Source organism: Panulirus ornatus, chromosome 11 (genome assembly GCF_036320965.1).
Source record: "Panulirus ornatus isolate Po-2019 chromosome 11, ASM3632096v1, whole genome shotgun sequence".
In the NCBI taxonomy this organism is placed as follows: Eukaryota; Metazoa; Arthropoda; class Malacostraca; order Decapoda; family Palinuridae; genus Panulirus; species Panulirus ornatus.
In genome coordinates, this window is record NC_092234.1 from 65950772 (window position 1) to 65973211 (window position 22440).

At 39.7% G+C, this 22440-nt stretch overlaps 1 protein-coding gene across 1 annotated transcript in view; it reads right to left on the reverse strand.

The window, feature by feature from the left end:
• Ttc30 (tetratricopeptide repeat domain 30) overlaps nucleotides 1-22440 on the reverse strand; it is a 424420-nt gene that overhangs the window by 183905 nt on the left and 218075 nt on the right. The window contains exons 8-10 of the mRNA XM_071666254.1: nucleotides 20865-20944; nucleotides 20106-20294; nucleotides 7363-7559 (exon numbers count right to left, since the gene is read on the reverse strand). Coding sequence (XP_071522355.1) covers nucleotides 7363-7559; nucleotides 20106-20294; nucleotides 20865-20944 — 466 coding nt within the window. The remainder of the gene's footprint in view (nucleotides 1-7362; nucleotides 7560-20105; nucleotides 20295-20864; nucleotides 20945-22440) is intronic.

A 22440-nucleotide genomic window follows, 5' to 3' on the forward strand; every position in this document is an offset into this window, starting at 1 on the left:
GTATCATCATCGAACAACAACTGACTCACTTCCCAAGCTCTCTCATCCACAACAGACTGCATACTTGCCCCTCTTTCTAAAACTCTTGCATTCACCTCCCTAACAATCCCATCCAAAAACAAATCAAACAACCATGGAGACATCACGCACCCCTGCCGCAAACCTACATTCACTGAGAACCAATCACTTTCCTCTCTTCCTACAAGTACACATGCCTTACATCCTCGATAAAAACTTTTCACTTCTTCTAACAACTTGCCTCCCACACCATATATTCTTAATACCCTCCAAAGAGCATCTCTATCCACTCTATCATATGCCTTCTCCATAAATGCTACATACAAATCCATTTGCTTTTCTAAGTATTTCTCACATACATTCTTCAAAGCAAACACATGATCCACACATCCTCTACCACTTCTGAAACCACACTGCTCTTCCCCAGTCTGATGCTCTGTACATGCCTTCACCCTCTCAATCAATACCCTCCCATATAATTTCCCAGGAATACTCAACAAGCTTATACCTCTGTAATTTGAGAATTCACCTTTGTCCCCTTTGCCTTTGTACAATGGCACTATGCAAGCATTCTGCCAATCCTCAGGCACCTCACCATGAGACATACATACATTTACCAACCAGTCAACAATACAGTCACCCCCTTTTTTAATAAATTCCACTGCAATACCATCCAAACCCACTGCCTTGCCAGCTTTCATCTTCTGCAAAACTTTTACTACCTCTTCAATGTTTACCAAATCATTTTCCCTAACCCTTTCACTTTGTACACCACCTCGACCAAAACACTCTATCATCAAACACATTCAACAAACCTTCAAAATACTCACTCCACCTCCTTCTCACATCACCACTACTTGTTATCACCTCCCCATCAGTCCCCTTCACTGAAGTTCCCATTTGTTCCCTTGTCTTACGCACTTTATTTACCTCCTTCCAAAACATCTTTTATTCTCCCTAAAATTCAATGATACTCTCTCACCCCAACTCTCATTTGGCCTTTTTTTTCACCTCTTGCACCTTTCTCTTGACCTCCTGCCTCTTTCTTTTATACATCTCTCACTCATTTGCATTATTTCCCTGCAAAAATCGTCCAAATGCCTCTCTCTTCTCTTTCACCAATAATCTTACTTCTTCATCCCACCACTCACTACCCTTTCTAATCTGCCCATCTCCCACGCTTCTCATGCCACAAGCATCTTTTGTGCAAGCCATCACTGCTTCCCTAAATACATCCCATTCCTCCCCCACTCCCCTTACCTCCTTTGTTCTCACCTTTATCCATTCTGTTCTCAGTCTTTCCTGGTACTTCCTCACACGTCTCCTTCCCAAGCTCACTTACTCTCACCACTCTCTTCACCACAACATTCTCTCTTCTTTTCTGAAAACCTCTACAAATCTTTACCTTCGCCTCCACAAGATGATGATCAGACATCCCTCCAGTTGCACCTCTCAGCACATTAACATCCAAAAGTCTCTCTTTCATGCGCCTATCAATTAACACGTAATCCAATAACGCTCTCTGGCCATCTCTCCTACTTACACAGACATATACATATAAACTATATTCTATTATATTTTGTCACTGTCTCCTGTGTTAGCGAGGTAGCGCAAGGAAACAGATGAAAGAATAGCCCAAACCACCCACATACACATGTATATACATACACGTCCACACACACACACACACACACTTATACATACCTATACATTTCAACATATACATATGTAAATGTACACAGACATATACATAGATACACATGTACATAATTCATACTTGCTGCCCGTATTCATTCCCGTTGCCACCCCACTACACATAAAATGACAACCCCCTCCCCCCTCATGTGCATGAGGTAGCACTAGGAAAAGACACAAAGGCCACATTTCTTCACACTCAGTCTCTAGCTGTCATGTATAATGTACTGAAACCACACCTCCCTTTCCACATCCAGGCCCCACAAAACTTTTCATGGTGTACCCCAGACGCTTCACATGCCCTGGTTCCATCCATTGACAGCACGTCGACCCCTGTATACCACATGTTCCAATTCACTCTATTCCTTGAACGCCTTTCACCCTCCTGCATGTTCAGGCCCCGATCACTCAAAATCTTTTTCACTCCATCCTTCCACCTCCAATTTGGTCTCCCACTTCTCCTCATTCCCTCCACCTCTGACACATATATCCTCTTTGTCAATCTTTCCTCACTCATTCACTCCATGTGACTAAACCATTTCAAAACACCCTCTTCTGCTCTCTCAACCATACTCTTTTTATTACCACACATCTCTCTTATCCTTTCATTACTTACTCGATCAAACCACCTCACACCACATATTGTCCTCAAACATCTCATTTCCAGCACATCCACCCTCCTCTGCACAACTCTATCTATAGCTCATGCCTCACAACCATATAACGTTGTTGGAACCACTATTCCTTCAAATATACCCGTTTTTGCTTTCCAAGATAATGTTCTTGACTCCCACACATTTTTCAATGCTCCCAGAACTTTTGCCCCTTCCTCGCACCCTATGATTCACTTCCGCTTCCATGGTTCCATCCGCTGCCAAATCCATTCCCAGATACCTAAAACACTTCAATTCCTCCAGTTTTTCTCCGTTCAAACTTACCTCCCAATTGACTTGTCCCTCAACCCTACTGTACCTAATAACCTTGCTCTTATTCACATTTACTCTCATCTTTCTTCTTTCACACACTTTACCAAACTCAGTCACCAGCTTCTGCAGTTTTTCACCCAAATCAGCCACCAGTGCTGTATCATCAGCGAACAACTACTGACTCACTTCCCAGGCTCTCTCATCCACAACAGACTGCGTATTTGCCCCTCTTTCTAAAACTCTTGCATTCACCTCCCTAACAACCCCATCCATAAGCAGATTAAACAACATGGAGACATCACGCACCCCTGCCACAACCAACATTCATGAGAACCAATCACTTTCCTCTCTTCCTACTCGTACACATGCCTTACATCCTCGATAAATACTTTTCACTGCTTCTAGCAACTTGCCTCCCACACCGTATATTCTTAGTACCTTCCACAGAGCATCTCTATCAAATCTATCATATGCCTTCTCCAGATCCATAAATGCTACAAACAAATCCATTTGTTTTCTAAGTATTTCCCACATACATTCTTCAAAGCAAACACTTGATCCACACATCCTCTACCACTTCTGAAACCACACTGTCTTCCCCATTCTGATGCTCTGTACATGCCTTCACCCTCTCAGTCAATACTCTCCCATATAATTACCCAGGAATACTCAACAAACTTGTACCTCTGTAATTTGAGAACTCACTTTTATCCCCTTTGCCTTTGCACAATGGCACTATGCAAGCATTCCACCAATCCTCAGGCACCTCACCATGAGTCATACATACATTAAATAACTTTACCAACCAGTAATGTGTTTTGTGATAGAGTGGCAGATATAGGGTGTTTTGGTCGAGGTGGTGTGCAAAGTGAGAGGGTTAGGGAAAATGATTTGGTAAACAGAGAAGAGGTAGTAAAAGCTTTGCGGAAGTTGAAAGCCGGCAAGGCAGCAGGTTTGGATGGTATTGCAGTGGAATTTATTAAAAAAGGGGGTGACTGTATTGTTGACTGGTTGGTTATTTAATGTATGTATGATTCATGGTGAGGTGCCTGAGGAATGGCGGAATGCTTGCATAGTGCCATTGTACAAAGGCAAAGGGGATAAGAGTGAGTGCTCAAGTCACAGAGGTATAAGTTTGTTGAGTATTCCTGGTAAATTATATGGGAGGGTATTGATTGAGAGGGTGAAGGCATGTACAGAGCATCAGATTGGGGAAGAGCAGTGTGGTTTCAGAAGTGGTAGAGGATGTGTGGATCAGGTGTTTGCTTTGAAGAATGTATGAGAGAAATACTTAGAAAAGCAAATGGATTTGTATGTAGCATTTATGGATCTGGAGAAGGCATATGATAGAGTTGATAGAGATGCTCTGTGGAAGGTACTAAGAACATATGGTGTGGGAGGCAAGATGTTAGAAGCAGTGAAAAGTTTTTATCGAGGATGTTAGGCATGTGTACGTGTAGTAAGAGAGGAAAGTGATTGGTTCTCAGTGAATGTAGGTTTGCGGCAGGGGTGTGTGATGTCTCCATGGTTGTTTAATTTGTTTATGGATGGGGTTGTTAGGAAGGAGAATGTAAGAGTTTTGGAAAGAGGGGCAAGTATGCAGTCTGTTGTGGATGAGAGAGCTTGGGTAGTGAGTCAGTTGTTGTTCGCTGATGATACAGCGCTGGTGGCTGATTCATGTGAGAAACTGCAGAAGCTGGTGACTGAGTTTGGTAAAGTGTGTGAAAGAAGAAAGTTAAGAGTAAATGTGAATAAGAGCAAAGTTATTAGGTACAGTAGGGTTAAGGGTCGTCAATTGGGAGGTAAGTTTGAATGGAGAAAAACTGGAGGAAGTAAAGTGTTTTAGATATCTGGGAGTGGATCTGGCAGCGGATGGAACCATGGAAGCAGAAGTGAATCAAAGAGTGGGGGAGGGGGCAAAACTCCTGGGAGCCTTGAAGAATGTGTGGAAGTCGAGAACATTATCTCGGAAAGCAAAAATGGGTATGTTTGAAGGAATAGTGGTTCCAACAATGTTGTATGGTTGTGAGGCGTGGGCTATGGATAGAGTTGTGCGCAGGAGGGTGGATGTGCTGGAAATGAGATGTTTTAGGACAATATATGGTGTGAGGTGGTTTGATTGAGTAAGTAATGTAAGGGTAAGAGAGATGTGTGGAAATAAAAAGAGCGTGGTTGAGAGAGCAGAAGAGGGTGTTTTGAAATGGTTTGGGCACATGGAGAGAATGAGTGAGGAAAGATTGACCAAGAGGATATACGTGTCGGAGGAGGAGGGAACGAGGAGAAGTGGGAGACCAAATTGGAGGTGGAAAGATGGAGTGAAAAAGATTTTGAGCGATCGGGGCCTGAACATGCAGGAGGGTGAAAGGCGTGCAAGGAATAGAGTGAACTAGATCGATGTGGTATACCGGGGTCGACGTGCTGTCAATGGATTGAATCAGGGCATGTGAAGCGTCTGGGGTAAACCATGGAAAGTTCTGTGGGGCCTGGATGTGGAAAGGGAGGTGTGGTTTCGGGCATTATTACATGACAGCTAGAGACTGAGTGTGAACGAATGGGGCCTTTGTTGTCTTTTCCTAGCATTACCTTGCACACATGAGGGGGAGGGGGATGTTATTCCATGTGTGGCGAGGTGGCGATGGGAATAAATAAAGGCAGACAGTATGAATTATGTACATGTGTATATATGTATATGTCTGTGTGTGTATATATATGTGTACATTGAGATGTATAGGTATGTATGCTTGCGTGTGAGGACGTGTATGTATATACATGTGTATGGGGGTGGGTTGGGCCATTTCTTTCGTCTGTTTCCTTGCGCTACCTCGCAAACGCGGGAGACAGCGACAAAGCAAGATAAATAAAATAAAATAAATAGATACCAACCAGTAAACAATACAGTCATCCCTTTTTAATAAATTTCACTACAATACCATCCAAACCCGCTGCCTTGCTGGCTTTCATCATCCGCAAAGCTTTTACTACCTCTTCCCTGTTTACCAAATCATTTTCCCTAACCCTCTCACTTTGCACACCACCTCGACCAAAACACCCTATATCTGCTACTCTATCGTCAAACACATTCAACAAACCTTCAAAATACTCACTCCATTTCCTTCTCACATCACCACTACTTGTTATCACCTCTCTATTTGCCCCCTTATTGATGTTCCCATTTGTTTCCTTGTCTTACGCACTTTATTTACCTCCTTCGAAAACATCTTTTTATTCTCCCTTAAGTTTAGTGATACTCTCTCATCCCAACTCTCATTTGCCCTCTTTTTTACCTCTTGCACCTTTCTCTTGACCTGCCTCTTTCTTTTATACATCTCTCAGTCATTTGCATTATTTCCCTGCAAAAATTGCCCAAATGCCTCTCTCTTCTGTTTCACTAATAATCTTACTTCTTCATCCCACCACTCACTACCCTTTCTTATTATTAGTGAAGGTCTATACAAATTGGATAGCTTTATTGTTGATAAAATTTGTAAACAATTTCCCTTCTTGTCCACATAATAAGTGATGATATGCTCATTGTGTGTCCTGGACAATCGGTTGTATACCAAATGGCATCCTAGCTCTGTCTCTTCTTTGTGTAGTAACTGACTTATATTTCTTTCTTGTATCTCCCCTGATGATGTGATTATTACACGAGAGTGCACTTGAGAACTTATCCTGTTTCATTTTCCCTGTGGACTCACAGGAATGTATATGTATGTATATGTTGAAATGTATATGTATGTATATGTGCGTGTGTGGGTGTTTATGTATATACATGTGTATGTGGGTGGGTAGGGCCATTCTGTTTCCTTGTGCTACCTCACTAACACGGGAGACAGCAATCAAGTATAATATATGACAAATAAAATCCTTCATTCTTATGTGTATTTCACAAAGTTTTTGATGGGAAACACAAAATTTGAGGGCCTTATTTTTTGTTATATCATAATTTATAAACAAAAAATACCCTACAGATTAAGCATAATTAACATCCTTGCTATGACCAAAGCTCACTTTATATATAACTTCTATTGGAGTCTGCCCACTTTTACACATTCTCCCAATTAAATCTGACAAGTAATGGAAAAGAAGAAATGATAGAACAAGAAATATAAAGAACACTAATTAGATGACTGTTAAGCAGAACATGTATTGGCTAGAGGAAACTTAAAATATGAAACTGAGGTTAAATGAAAATATCAAAGGATGGAACATACTTCTAAACTTCAGATAAACAGTTTTTACAAGGTCACATTTAGCACCAATCCATTCATTGATTTTCATTGGATAACAATTGTAAATAGATATTTAGTTAAAGAAACAGACACAAAGAGGAGGAAATACAATGAGTAACAAATAAAGAGGTGAAGCTGTGAAAGAAAGAAAGTAGAATGGGAAAAGTGTGGAGAAAGGACTTAGGATACCTGAAGAATATGCGAAAAGATGAGTGTTCCATACAGATACACACACACACACACACACAGGTTACAAAACAGATGTAAAGTCAGAGAAACAGACATACATATTGACAGACTATGATAAATTAAAAGTTAAAAAACAGAAGGAGGAGAATGAAGATGGAAAAGAAGATAAAGAAAAGAAAGATGAGGAGAAAGAGATGGATAAGGATAATGGAGAAGGTATAAATAAAGGGGTAAAGTGAAGATAGAGAAGATGAGGAAAAGTAGGGCAGCAGATCATGCTGGACAAAGAAAATTAGTGTTACCTTTCCAATACTTCTTCATATTCATTCACAGCAGTCTTGACTTGGTCATCATCGTGATTCTGTCTTGCCTCTTGCACCACTTTAGTCAACTTCCGCAGTAACTCAATGTGACGTGATCCTAATTCATCAAATTTGCGATATGCTTCTGAAGCTGCAGTTTGTTGAGTGATTAGGGCATCAAGAAAGTCAAAGAGATGCTGAAATAAAGGATTTGTATTTTGAGATGAATATAAAAATGGCAGTGACAAAGCCAAACCAACATCCATTTTGAAGAATAATCTTTTTGACGTGTCACACTAATGTAGTATTAAAAATAGTCAAAACATTCATGCTATGTTAATAAAGTTAGCTAGGGAATTTTTCTCAAAGCATTTGTAATTTAAGAAAAGAAGGGGAAGGGTGGATGTTCAATGATGCTCTCATGGCACCTACTCATGGTAAAATCTATCATGGATGCCAGGACAGGATTGTCACCTCATTATTCTTTTCATGCTTCATCACCATTTCCTGCATTAGTGAGCTTGTACCAGGAACAGGTGAAGAAAGGCTGCATTTGCTCAAAATAATTCTCTAGCTGTCATGTGTAATGTACTGAAACTATAGCCTCCTATCTATAACCAAGCCTCATGGACTTTTCATTGGTTTCCCATGGCTGCTTCACATACCCTGGTTCAGTCCACTTACAGTACATTGACCTCTTTATACCACGTCATTCCAATTCACTCTATTCTGTGCACTTTCTTATCACTTTTATATTTCATGAATAATATCCTGATTCTGCATGCACTACCTGTGTCTAAATTCTGTGACAGTAAAAACAGGCACTTTTTCTGGGTAAACAACTAAATAATGTGCAGTTACAATTTCGAGTAGAATTAGAAATTATTCATCACACACCGACTGAAACAGGTGGCAAATCATATAAGCATGTCTTCATTGTACAACTCTGCATCTTGTCATGAATCTGACAAGACTTATACCTTCTAGGCTGAGTACCAGGCTTGGCAAGACAGGTACAACATGGACTTCTGCATACATCATACAGAAATGGCATGGAACAGAGAATGAAGATGGAGGAAGGAGGATCTCAGTCATGATAGCACAGGTTGAGAGAAATATTATCCCTGAAATTCAGTTTTGTTTTACTGTCCTTGGGGATAGGGGAGAAAGAATGCTGTCCATGTATTTCCAGCGCATTGTAGAAGGTGACTAAAAGGGGTGGGAGTGGGGGCTGGAAAGCCTTCCCCCTGTTTTACTTTTCCAAAAGAAAGAACAGAAAAGGGGCAAAGTGAGGACTTTTCCTTCAAAGGCTCAATCATTTGTTCTTTATGCTACCTCACTAGTATGGGTAATGGCCAATATGTCTGTAAAAATAATCTTAGATTTGTATGTAAACTATGTTTTGACAGCATTTTGTAAATCTAATACCATCATGACTGATGCCCATAAATGGACAATGGACCTCAATAAGGAAAGAGTAATGTTTGGTCTGAAACTTAATAAACCTTTTCTCTCTGAGGCCGTTACCTGTGAGCATGAGATATATTCTCTGGGAATGCATCGATCAGGATCCTTTTAACCCTCATGATTCCAGTGAAGCATCAGCCTTTACTCATCCTTTACAAACCCTGGGGTAATCATAGCTACTATATCATTATCTGGGCTCACCCTCTGCCAACCAGCAGCTGCCAACAGATATCATTAATCCACTTCCTTCCAACCACCCAGATCTCACAATTCACAAACTGAGTGTAATCCCAAGGTGGTCACAGAAGGTACAGAGAAATTATTGAAAAAAGGAGGGAAATGCAGGGAATGGTAAGAAAACCAGGAAAAATGTTCAAGTGGAACTGCCATGGAGAGAAAAAGTTCTTTAATTTTCATAACCTACATTTCGCTCCCTTGTAGTATTTCCCACAAGTATGAGAGCACATACGCATGCAGGAGAAGGGTTAAGAGAAACATTCAAAAGAGACTAATCCCAAGAGTAAAAATAAATACTTTCAATGGTGAATCTGAAGGATACTGAACTACTCTTTTGGTGGCGGTACTCCCAGATCCACACAAGGCAACTCCATCATGTTCAAACAAATTACCATCTTTGATTTCTTTCAAAGAGAGGTTTCTAAGGGAGGCGGTGGTAGAGGCCACCTTCCACGCAATATATGCTATAACAGAAAGCCCAAGATGAGCCAATAAGATTAGCTCGTCAATCTTTTTCTTTCTTTCATACATGTTTCTCTTGTCATGTATCAGGTTATCTATGTATGGATATTTCTCGGGTTTATTACTTCATAGGTGCACAAATGATTCCCTTAAAATCCTCTGATGAAGTCCAAAAACTCTCTAAAGAGATTTATCTGGACATAAAGAATAATTCTCCCTTGACAAGGTCTTCCAAGAATGGATGACAACAGGGCTTTGTCTACATTCAATAGTTTCATTTTTTGCCAGAAACTTAGGGTTTAGGTTTATAAAGACCCATGAGAGATTGTAATCAATGACAAGAAGATTCCCTTGTTTAGACACTGTGTATAATTCATCACCTCTCTTCACAAAGCCCAAGACGTGAGAAAAGACTTTCATGAGAGGACATTGTGGAATAAAACTTCCAAAAAAATTATACAACAGTAAAAGGTCTGGGAGTTATGAAAGCTTCCATCATGAGAGTTGAAAGGGTTCTGATCCATTCATTCCTGTGAAATAAATCTCTAGCTCATTAGATAGACTGTACGAGAGAAAATAAAATCACTGGTGGTTACATAATGTACAAAAAAAAAAGGTAAAAATTCCTTTGTTTATCATCAGAAGTACATTAAACCATTGTGAAGTTGCTATGATGAGGGGAATTAAGACATGAGTGAAAGGAAAATCAAGGATATCAAAATGAAAAGAGATCAATAACAACACATTACAAATATCTTCCTTTGGCAAAATATCAACCATCACAGGCAACCTTTAAGTTCAGCTTTCTGAAAAAAAAAATTTCATCAGCATGAGATTTAACTCAACCACTTATCAACCCTATTATCACTGGCCATGGTATGTCTGGGCTCCAACTAATGTTGGGGATGCTTTACCAGAAATCACAGCTTTATAGAAACATCAAGTAGTGATCACATTTTATCATCGGATTCAATGAGATAATGGGGGTTAAACTCATGGGGCAAATTTCTCAACCTCATTTGCACACAAGATGGGTGAAATGCCCAAATGCTCTGGATCTGGTACAGCAGGTCTAGGTTCTCACTCCATCAACACCATGTTGACCAGCATTGAAACATCATACTATGTCTAACTTTACTTCTGCATCTGATGCTATTCCTGATTCTCTTCTTTCTAGAAGCACAAAACTTACAATTCTCTTCTTTCCAGAAGCACAAAACTTACTGGGTGCTTTCCTGCAAGAAGTTATCATGCCATATTCAATGTAAAAAAAATCCAGGTTATATTGCTAATGAACAGACACCCTTAGAGATGGAATTCTTTGCTTGCTAACTGTAGCTTATAAGTCACTGTCTGGTCTATTTTTGCATTTCCTCATCTTCATCACTTTATATCATTATATATTAGCATTGGGTTTCATTAAGTTTTTAAATGAACAATGCTGAAGACTTTTCTGTTCTTCATATATGCTGCCACAACTGTGAATGCACTTTTCTTACCTTGTGAGCTTGGTGTCAATCACAAAACATATTTCCACTGGATCTGACCCCCTATGAAAAGTCACTTCCAAAATGTAGTCACAGTTACCCTAGAAACAATCTTTGTGGGATACAACTTTTTTTTTTAGCTTGAAAAGGCATCTCATATATAAACCCTCTGTTCTCTTTCAATTAGCTAACCTCTGAATCCAATGAAGAAGCTACCATTTACTCCAAACTGGGATTTTACTTTATTCTATAACAAATTCCTATGACTGGCTACTTGAAATACCTTCTGGTTAATTAATAACAGTCCATCTACCCACCTCTCTCGGCTTACTTTGTCATGGAAGTACAAAAGATGGTGATGCGTCTTTACATCTACAACTCATCAGGACTACAAATGATTGTGGTAGGAGGATTACTTAATCTCTTGTATGTAAAAAACAAAGAGGAGGTTGGATAGAAAAGTATATACACCATGCATCTGCACTTAGGCATTAGAAAAGCCTCATGGAAAAGGAATAAAGTGTTTTGTAAGAACGCATGGTGTCATGAGGAAGTGATCCAAGATAAATGTGAAAGTGCATGAAGACTACGTTGTTCCCATGGTTTATTTCTTTATGAATAGGGAGCTATGAGATTTTTTGCAAAATGAGGTGATTGTAGGGTACTGTTGAGTCATGGTGGAAGAGACTAAGGACTACAACAGTTGATGTATGTGCATGATGCTGCTCTGTTGACAGAGTGAAGGAAAAAGCCAGACAAAGTGGTTTGGGCTTTGATGATCTGCATGAGATGAGGATGTTGAAAATACAGTAATGTGTATTTCTGTAAGAGCAAGGTTCTTGGTTATCTTTGGGCAATAGGAGTGTAATATCAGTTTGGATGGAGAAGAGTAGAGTACTGCTATTCAATCAAGGAATTTCGAAACTGTATCATTTTGGCCACTGTTATCATGAACTGTCTACAGCATCCCTGCTCTCTCTCTACATTCCCATCCATATACTTGCATCAGTCCCGACCTTTGATGCCATCAGCTTTTCTAAAGTATTCCTTCCATCTGATTTGGTCCAAATGCAACCTCTTGCATCTCTTACTGATGACACATTAATCATGCTTATCTGGAACATAAGTCAAGTCTTTCACTGTATCATGATTGTTCAGCTGCATGAATCACAAACGTCCAATCATCCCACATCTTCGGCAACATAGGACAATCAGCAAAAACATGACCTTGCTTTCTGCAGTAGAAGCAAGCTACAGATCTTTCGCCCAATCCCAGGAATTTGTTGGGTGGCCTACAGTCCTAGCAGATGAATGGGAGTGAGAACTGTCCTTAATGTCCACAATCTTAGGTAATTTTAGAGGGGTTTGACATACAAAGGTGCATGAAATAGCACTGTAGCCTCATTCAGTGTGGCAAGCTCTTTCTCCATCAAATACAGGTTCATCTTAGGGATGACACAACTGAATTTTCTTGACTAGAGAAATAAATTTGAATTGCCAAATGATTTAACATATCTAGCTAGGAGTCAGTATTGATGCACTTTCCTTAGCAAATGGGAGAACTCAATGTAAGAGTGTTTGTTTGCCTTCTTTGCCTTCCTAAATTCATCTGATGCCTGTTCTCTTCTAGAATTCCCACAAGGGGGTGGCCATGGTAAAAGATTCTTCATAACTAGTGAACTCCAGTACCACTTCCTAGCATCTAGAATCTCACCCTTAACAGGTTACTGGCAGAGGGCAACCCTAGTGCAGTGTTTGTAAAAGCTCCAACCTAATCCTCTTACTGAATACTTCTATCTAATGTCTACCTAGTGTTACAACCTACCACTTCTACCTAATGTTTATACATAATGCCCCTGCCTCAAAACTTCTACCTACTATCTACTGGCGCTATCATTTTGCCAGAAGGCAAAAAATCTAGTTACAAAGAATGAGCTGTGTGAGTTAAGTGTTGTCAAGTGTTGTGTGTGACATGGAGAGTCTGTATGTATGTGGACAGAATGCCAGTAGTCCATGTGTGGGTGAGGCAGAAAAAAAAGGCAGCTAACTGAGTTAGAGGAGTGTAACTTGACAACTGATGAAGCTCTGGCTTACAGTGTGCTGTCACTAACCTTCCTGATACTCAGGCAGGTAGTACTAGTAATATACCTTCCTGGTTGTTGGCTGCCTACCAACTACTACCAAAACTTACTTCAATAATATTCAGGTACCAGCTTCATGCAATTAACAGGGCCTTCTATTGCTGATAATCCTCAACATACTTAGAGGGAACTGATAAACAGACAGCATGTTTGGCCAAACAAAGACATCTGAATCAGGATGCCATTGATGATGGCCATTTTAAAGTATTGGCTCAACACACAAATTGCATGAAAAATTTCTCCAGATCATCCTCATCAAATCTATGTAGCAAACTGGTGCACATGTCAACACTGAAAATGATCATGGTTATTACCTGATCAGTTACCGGAGTTATCAAGAGCCCTCATTGGAGGTTCTCTTCACAGCTTCGCTTGTTCTGCATGAGCAAAGTCTGCTGAATGTTTGTAACACAATGTCCTTGCTATGCTTCTCTTTCAGTTACTCTATGGGATAGCATTACCATCTCATGGTCCATTTCCCCTTCCCTGAACTCTCATGTGACCTAATCTCTTCTGCTTCAAGTTCTAGCAAAGTAGCAGGGAACTATGTTCAGATGGTTATAGACTCCAAGGGAAGTAGATCCCCCAACTAAGCATAGTAACTGACTACAGTGCTTATAATCTCTGTCTTCTTATTGCCAAAGTTACATTTGTGTTTAAAATTGATGGGTCAGTTGCAAACAATTATTGTTTGTTACATGCTGCTTTGCTGCAGTGTTTCCATGAAGGTTTTGAAACACTCTGATCAACATCAGAGAGCCATAATCAAGTCGTAGTTTAAGAAAAATGAAAGTACGTAAGCAAGTTTCTCACATCTCTGCAATTAGTGAAAAAAATTACTTTACCTTAAGATCACATTATGAAGAAAGTATTTACTTTACACTGGATCTCTACATGAATACATTATATTCATCACTAAGAAAAATGGCACTCTGATTTCTGAAAAAGCATAAGAAATTAATTCAGAGTAATTCTGGGTGGGCCCTGAATGGTCATAAACCATCTACTAGAGGTCTTTACAGACATCATAATACATTTATATTTATCATACTTTATCGCTGTCTCCCATGTTAGCAAGGTAGCGCAAGACAACAGACAAAAGAAAGGCCTAACCCACCCACATACACGTAAAAACATACACACCCACACACGCACATATACATGCCTATACGTTTCAATGTATACATACATATACATACACAGACATATACATATATACACATGTACATATTCATACTTGTTGCCTTCATCCATTCCCGTTGCCACAACGCGACACATGAAATAGCACCCCCCCTCCCCCTGCATGTGCACGAGGTAGCACTAGGAAAAGACAGCAAAGGCCACATTTGTTCACACATAATCTCTAGCTCATGTGTAATGCACCGAAACCACAGCTCCCTTTCTGCATTCAGGCCCCACAAAACTTTCCATGGTTTACCCTAGATGCTTCACATGCCCTGGTTCAATCCATTGATAGCACGTTGACCCCGGTATACCAAATTGTTCCGATTCACTCTATTCCTTGCATGCATTTCACCCTCCTGTAAGTTCAAGCCACGATCGCCCAAAATCTTTTTCACTCTATCCTTCCACCTCCAATTTGGTCTCCCACCTATCGTTCCCTCCACCTCTGACACATATATCCTCTTTGTCAATCTTTCCTCACTCATTCTCTCAGTGTGACCAAACCATTTCAATACACCATCTTCTGCTTTCTCAACCACACTCTTTTTATTTACCACACATCTTTCTTACCCTTTCATTACTTAATCAAACCACCTCACACCATATATTGTCCTCAAACATCTCGTTTCCAACACATCCACCCTCCTCCACACAACCCTATCTACAGCCCATGCCTCGCAATCATATAACATTGTTGGAACCACTATTCCATCAAACACCCATTTTTGCTTTCCGAGATAATGTTCTCGCCTTCCACACATTCCTCAATGCTCCCAGAATCTTTGCCTCCTCCCCCACCCTGTGACTCACTTCTGCTTCCATGCTTCCATCCGCTGCCAAATCCACTCCCAGATATCTAAAACACTTCACTTCCTCCAGGTTTTCTCCATTCAAACTTACCTCACAATTGACTTGTCCCTCAACCCTACTCAACCTAATAACCTTGCTAATATTCACATTTACTCTCAGTTTTCTTCTTTCACAAACTTTACAAAACTCAGTCACCAGATTCTGTAGTTTCTCACCTGAATCAGCCACCAGTGCTGTATCATCAGCAAACAACAACTGACTCACTTTCCAAGCCCTCTCATCCACAACAGACTGCACACTTGCCCCTCTCTCCAAAACTCTTGCATTTACCTCCCTAACAACCCCATCCATAAACAAATTAAAAAACCATAGAGACATCATGCACCCCTGCCTCAAACTGACATTCACTGGGAACCAATCACTTTCCTCTCTTCCTACTCTTACACATGCCTTACTCCCTTGATAAAAACTTTTCACTGCTTCTAGCAACTTACCTCCCACACCATATACTCTTAATACCTTCCATAGAGCATCTCTATCAACTCTATCATATGCCTTCTACAGAGCCATAAATGCTACATACAAACCCATCTGTTTTTCTAAGTATTTCTCACACATTCTTCAAAGCAAACACCTGATCCACACATCCTCTACCACTTCTGAAACCACACTGCTCTTCCCCAATCTGATGCTCTGTACATGCCTTCATCCTCTCATTTAATACCCTCCCATATAATTTCCCAGGAATACTCAACAGACTTATACCTCTGTAATTTGAACACTCATCTTTATCCCCATTGCCTTTGTACAATGGCACTATGCATGCATTCTGCCAATCCTCAGGCACTTCACCATGAACCATACATACATTGAATATCCTCACCAACCAGTCAACAACACAGTCACCCCCTTTTCTAATAAATTCCACAGCAATACCATCCAAATCTGCCACCTTGCCAGCTTTTATCTGCAAAGCTTTCACTACCTCTTCTCTGTTTACCAATCCATTCTCCCTGACCCTTTCAGAGATATCATAATAAGGAATAATAAAACACTGGCCAGATCTCAGGATATCTAAACAGATTATCAAACTAATGTAAGATATACCAATTGAAGACTGTATGTTATGAGAACTGTCATATATTTACAAATGAATGAGGACAATCATAAGACAGATATAGAACAAGGCTACAGCCTAGCACTGGTACTGACAAAAGAAAATACAAGAACAAAGAATTCTAAGGGACAGACATATAATGTCATACCACACAGGACCCTTGACTCTATGGCATCAAGTATGAATATGTACATGTGTATATATGTGTATATCTATGTACATTCATTTATTTATTTTGCTTTGTCGCTGTCTCCCGTGTTTGTGAGGTAGCGCAAGGAAACAGACGAAAGAAATGGCCCAACCCACCCCCATACACATGTATATACATACACGTCCACACACGCAAATATACATACCCATACATCTCAATGTACACATATATAGACACAAAAAGACACATACATATATACACATGCACACAATTCACACTGTCTGCCTTTATTCATTCCCATCGCCACCTCACCACACATGGAATAACATCCCCCTCCCCCCTCATGTGTGCAAGGTAGCGCTATGAAAAGACAACAAAGGCCCCATTCGCTCACACTCAGTCTCTAGCTGTCATGCAATAATGCCCGAAACCACAGCTCCCTTTCCACATCCAGGCCCCACACAACTTTCCATGGTTTACCCCAGACGCTTCACATGCCCTGATTCAATCCACTGACAGCACGTCGACCCTGGTATACCACATTGATCCAATTCACTCTATGCCTTGCCCGCCTTTCACCCTCCTGCATGTTCAGGCCCCGATCACTCAAAATCTTTTTCACTCCATCTTTCCACCTCCAATTTGGTCTCCCACTTCTCCTCGTTCCCTCCACCTCCGACACATATATCCTCTTGGTCAATCTTTCCTCACTCATTCTCTCCATGTGCCCAAACCATTTCAAAACACCCTCTTCTGCTCTCTCAACCACGCTCTTTTTATTTCCACACATCTCTTTTACCCTTACATTACTTACTCGATCAAACCACCTCACACCACATATTGTCCTCAAACATCTCATTTCCAGCACATCCATCCTCCTGCGCACAACTCTATCCATAGCCCACGCCTCGCAACCATACAACATTGTTGGAACCACTGTTCTTTCAAACATAGCCATTTTTGCTTTTGGAGACAATGTTCTCGACTTCCACACATTCTTCAAGGCTCCCAGGATTTTCGCCCCATCCCCCAACCTATGATTCACTTCCGCTTCCATGGTTCTATCCGCTGCCAGATCCACTCCCAGATACCTAAAACACTTTACTTCCTCCAGTTTTTCTCCATTCAAACTTACCTCCCAATTGACTTGACCCTCAACCCTACTGTACCTAATAACCTTGCTCTTATTCACATTTACTCTTAACTTTCTTCTTTCACACACTTTACCAAACTCAGTCACTAGCTTCTGCAGTTTCTCACATGAATCAGCCACCAGCGCTGTATCATCAGCGAACAACAACTGACTCACTTCCCAAGCTCTCTCATCCCCAACAGACTTCATACTTGCCCCTTTTTCCAAAACTCTTGCATTCACCTCCGTAACAACCCCATCCATAAACAAATTAAACAACCATGGAGACATCACACACCCCTGCCGCAAACCTACATTCACTGAGAACCAATCACTTTCCTCTCTTCCTACACGTACAAATGCCTTACATCTCGATAAAAACTTTTCGCTGCTTCTAACAACTTGCCTCCTATACCATATATTCTTAGTACCTTCCACAGAGCATCTCTATCAACTCTATCATATGCCTTCTCCAGATCCATAAATGCTACATACAAATCCATTTGCTTTTCTATGTATTTCTCACATACATTCTTCAAAGTAAACACCTGATCCACACATCCTCTACCACTTCTGAAACAACACTGCTCTTTCCCAATCTGATGCTCTGTACATGCCTTCACCTTTTCAATCAATACCCACCCATATAATTTACCAGGAATACTCAACAAACTTATACCTCTGTAATTTGAGCACTCACTCTTATCCCCTTTGCCTTTGTACAATGGCACGATGCACGCATTCCGCCAATCCTCAGGCACCTCACCATGAATCATACATACATTAAATAACCTTACCAACCAGTCAACAATACAGTCACCTCCTTTTTTAATAAATTCCACTGCAATACCATCCAAACCTGCTGCCTTGCCAGCTTTCATCTTCTGCAAAGCTTTTACTACCTCTTCTCTGTTTACCATATATACTTTACCATATATACTCTGTTTACTATATATACTTATACTTCTATGATCTGAACATTCATTTTTGTCCTCATTGCCTTCACAGAAGGTGCTAATTCTCAAGAACCTTATCTTGACAAATAAATGTGCAGAATGGCTTCAATAACCAATCCACAAAACCATTACTCCTTTCATAAAAAACCTAATTACAATTCCACCCACTTCTGATGTTTTACAATTCATTTTGTGCAAGGTTTTCTGAGCAAGGACTTCACCAGTGCCTCTCTTTTCACAATCTCATTTACCATGAATCTCTTACTCCATATCCCATTTTGTTTCTACCATGCCATACACACCTTCCTATCATCAAACACATTCAGAACTTCTTCAAAATACCCATCCCATCTCCTTTTTCATATCTTATTTGTCTGTTGCCAATTTTCCATCTGCACTCCTCAGTATGCCCCATTTGGACTTGTTCTTATACTATTCACCTTCTGAAACAATTTCTTTTTTCTTTAGGTTATCAATACTCTCCCTGTCTTTCATTTGTCCCTTTTTCTGAATTCTTTTACTATACCCTTAACCTTCTGACATTTTTCCTTTATTCCTCCCAAACACTCTCACTTCCTTTAGATATTGTTCATACATCTCCCTTTTCTCTTTCACTAGCAATTCAACTTGGTCATGTCATCACTCACTACCCTTTCTCAAAAGTCCACATACCACTTACTCCACCTGCATTTTTAAGCAATCCTTCCCTAAATGTCATCCACTTCTCTTTCACTTACCTAATTCAATTTCCTCTTACCCTATAACATTCTTCAATTAATCTCTCCTAGTATCTTTTGTTCACAGGCCAATTTTCCAATCCTGCTTATTTTTACCAATTCTTTCCTACATAAGTAATTTTTTCTCTCCTAAACCTACCAAAAACATTCACTCTTGCCTATGCCAAGAAATGATAAGGTATTCTACCTAACAACCTTCTTAACATAATTCAACAAACAACCTCTCCTCTGCATAATTATCAATTAACACACAGTCCATTAATGAACACTAACCCCAAATCTTTTACCCACATATACTCATGTATCCACCTATTTCTTAAAATGTATTCTTGAGGACCATTCTCCTTTCAGCACAACATGACAGCCTTTCTACTATCACATTTACACAGGAGCCTCAAGCTCCCAGGTTATATCCTCAACTGCCACATCATCCACTTTAGGATTCAGATCCCCTGCAGACTATATCCCTTGTTTCAAAACTCTCAAAGCACTCATTCAGCACTTCCCAAAATACATCTTTTTTCTACTTCGCTCCCTTTCCATTGCATAAAGCTAATGACACAAACAATTCTTTTTTAATCTGCTGAAGCCTGGTATCTAAATTAGCTTATAAAACATAATAATTGAAGTTTCTCAGTAGACTGTTACACATTTATCAAAATGAGTAAACACAAATCAAGACTTGATAAAACTCAAAATTTGGAAAACTATTTTAAGAACCTAATTCTCACAATTCAAAGAAACATAGCACTGAGTATTTTTCATATATCACTTGAAAGATTAGGAATCTAACAACAGAATAGAAATAATCAATCCAGAGGCAATACTGAAAATAGACAATGAAATGACATCTTTACCTACCGGTGTTAAGTATTTATATGTGAGGTGAGCATTTTCTGCTAAGACATCAGCAGCTAAATGATAATATTCATATCTGCAGTACAGGAGAAGGAGGTTGCCAAAAGTCTCTGGAGGGAAAGGATTCTGTCCTAAAAGGAACTGCATCTTCTCAAATCCTTCTGTTGGTTTTGTCTCCATATTCATTAAAGCCTTAAGGAAAACAAAATATATTAATCAGGGCACTCGTTTGAACATCTCTGCTAAAATAATTTTATGGGAATAAAAACTTTCCCTCTGTAGTTTTCAAGTGAAACAAATAAGAATAATATGAGCAAGTTAAGATAAATGTATGAACCATAACATTAAACAAGCTGGATTTTCTGAGCCTTATACAAATAGTAATAACACCATCTTTAATTACCTGTTGCACTTTGACTGTTTTCTAACTTTCATTCTACTGGTTTAAATTATTAAAACCCAGTTTTACTGTTTGTATGTTTCTGCTGACTTGGGTTTGATACATTTTTGTGTCTGTTTTTACCTTCATGTGAACCTCCTTTATACTATAAATAACTTGTTTTTATCTTCATGTGAACCTCCTTTAGACTATAAATAACTGTTTCATTTTGCATTTGTTTTGCTGCCTAAGCATTAATGTGTTTATTTTGATAATGAATTTTCCTATCTCCTACAGTATATCCACCACTGGTTACAAGTTGTGTTATAATGCCTTGTATAATTCCTTATCAGCCAAGTTCATAATAATGTATTATATTGCACCTGATTATGAAGTGTAACTGCATCAAGTTCTTCTTCTGATCGAGGAGGCATGTCAGTCAATGCCTCACGAGCAGCTTCATCTGGAAGAGAGGGATCTCATACACATCAGTCTATTTCAAAATGCTTCAGGAATATTATAAAATATTTTGCCTTAAATGCATTAACAGCTCAAGTAACATGGTTATACAGACAGCCTATAACTGTGTCTATAAATGCTTTACCATTTACAGTACTTCTATCTTGTAAAGTCACCTAAGCTCCTATTTGGGTTACTTTTGTCTCACACCTAAGGGACTCTCATCTTTTGCAGCATGATGACAAGCAGAACCTTAAGATTTCTCCAGTAAGACATCCTTTTCACACATGACATTCCCTAATTTTGCAGTCCTATTTTCATTTGTCATCTAAAGCTACCCTTATTCCATGGACTTGGATAAAATTTTATCCACAGCATCTACCTGAATTCTATTTACATGTCATTACCATCTTAGAATTCTATCACATACAATATCAACAACTACATTAAACCAAATCTTTCCCAATTCATCATTCTAAATACTCTCTCAGCTCTTTGTTCACTTTTCAGAAAATCCACCCATACCCCTAATACTCAGCTGGCCTGTCTACAGCTTCTGAACCATGTTTCACAAGCAAAAAATTACTCCCTTTTCTCTTTTATTCACAAACCTCACAACTTTAGTGCTGTAACCTGCTCTTCATGTTCTCTAGTATCACAGCTTTCATTCTACTATTCTTGCTTGAAAGTACTTTGTGAGTATATAGCTCATCAAGTGATATTTCATACATTTATTCATCTTTCTTAAATATAACCATCTCTATTTGCACTTAATTTTAGTCACTTTTTTTTAAAACCCCTCAATTCCTTCACTACCATTAAAAACTTTCTAATAATTCGATTTTTGTGAGTACCATCCACATTCAGCTATACTGTATGTTTACCTTTCAGTTCTATATCTATCTATCCATATCTCAGATGCCTGTTCCTGACTGGGACTCCCTCAAGGGGGTGGCCCTGGCAAGAGAGTCTCCATAACTAATGAACTATAGTGCTGCTTCTTATCCTTTAGAGCCTCACCCTTAACAGGTCACTGGCAGAAGGCAACTCTATCGCAGTGTTTGCAGAGGCTCTTACCTAATGCTCCTATTCACTACATCTCCCTAATGTTCCTGCCTAATGTTTCTGTCTACTACTTCTACCTAATGTTCCTGCCTAAATATCCCTACCAACTATATCTATTGCACCTACCATTTTGTTAAAAGGCAAGGCTGTTGCATAGTGCTTACTACAGGAAAATCTAGAGTTACAAAGAATGAGTTGTGTGAGTTAAGCGTTGTCAGGAATTATGTATGATAAGGAGAGATTGTATGTTTGTGGACAGGGTGCCAGTAGTCCACATTTGGGTGAGGTAGAAAGAAAGCACAGCTACCTGGATCAGATGAGAGCAACTTAACCATTGAAGCGCTGCTTCATAAAGCAGCTGTCACTAACTCTCCCAATACCCAGGCAGGTAGCACTGGTAATATACCTCCATGGCCACTGGCTGCCTTCCAACTA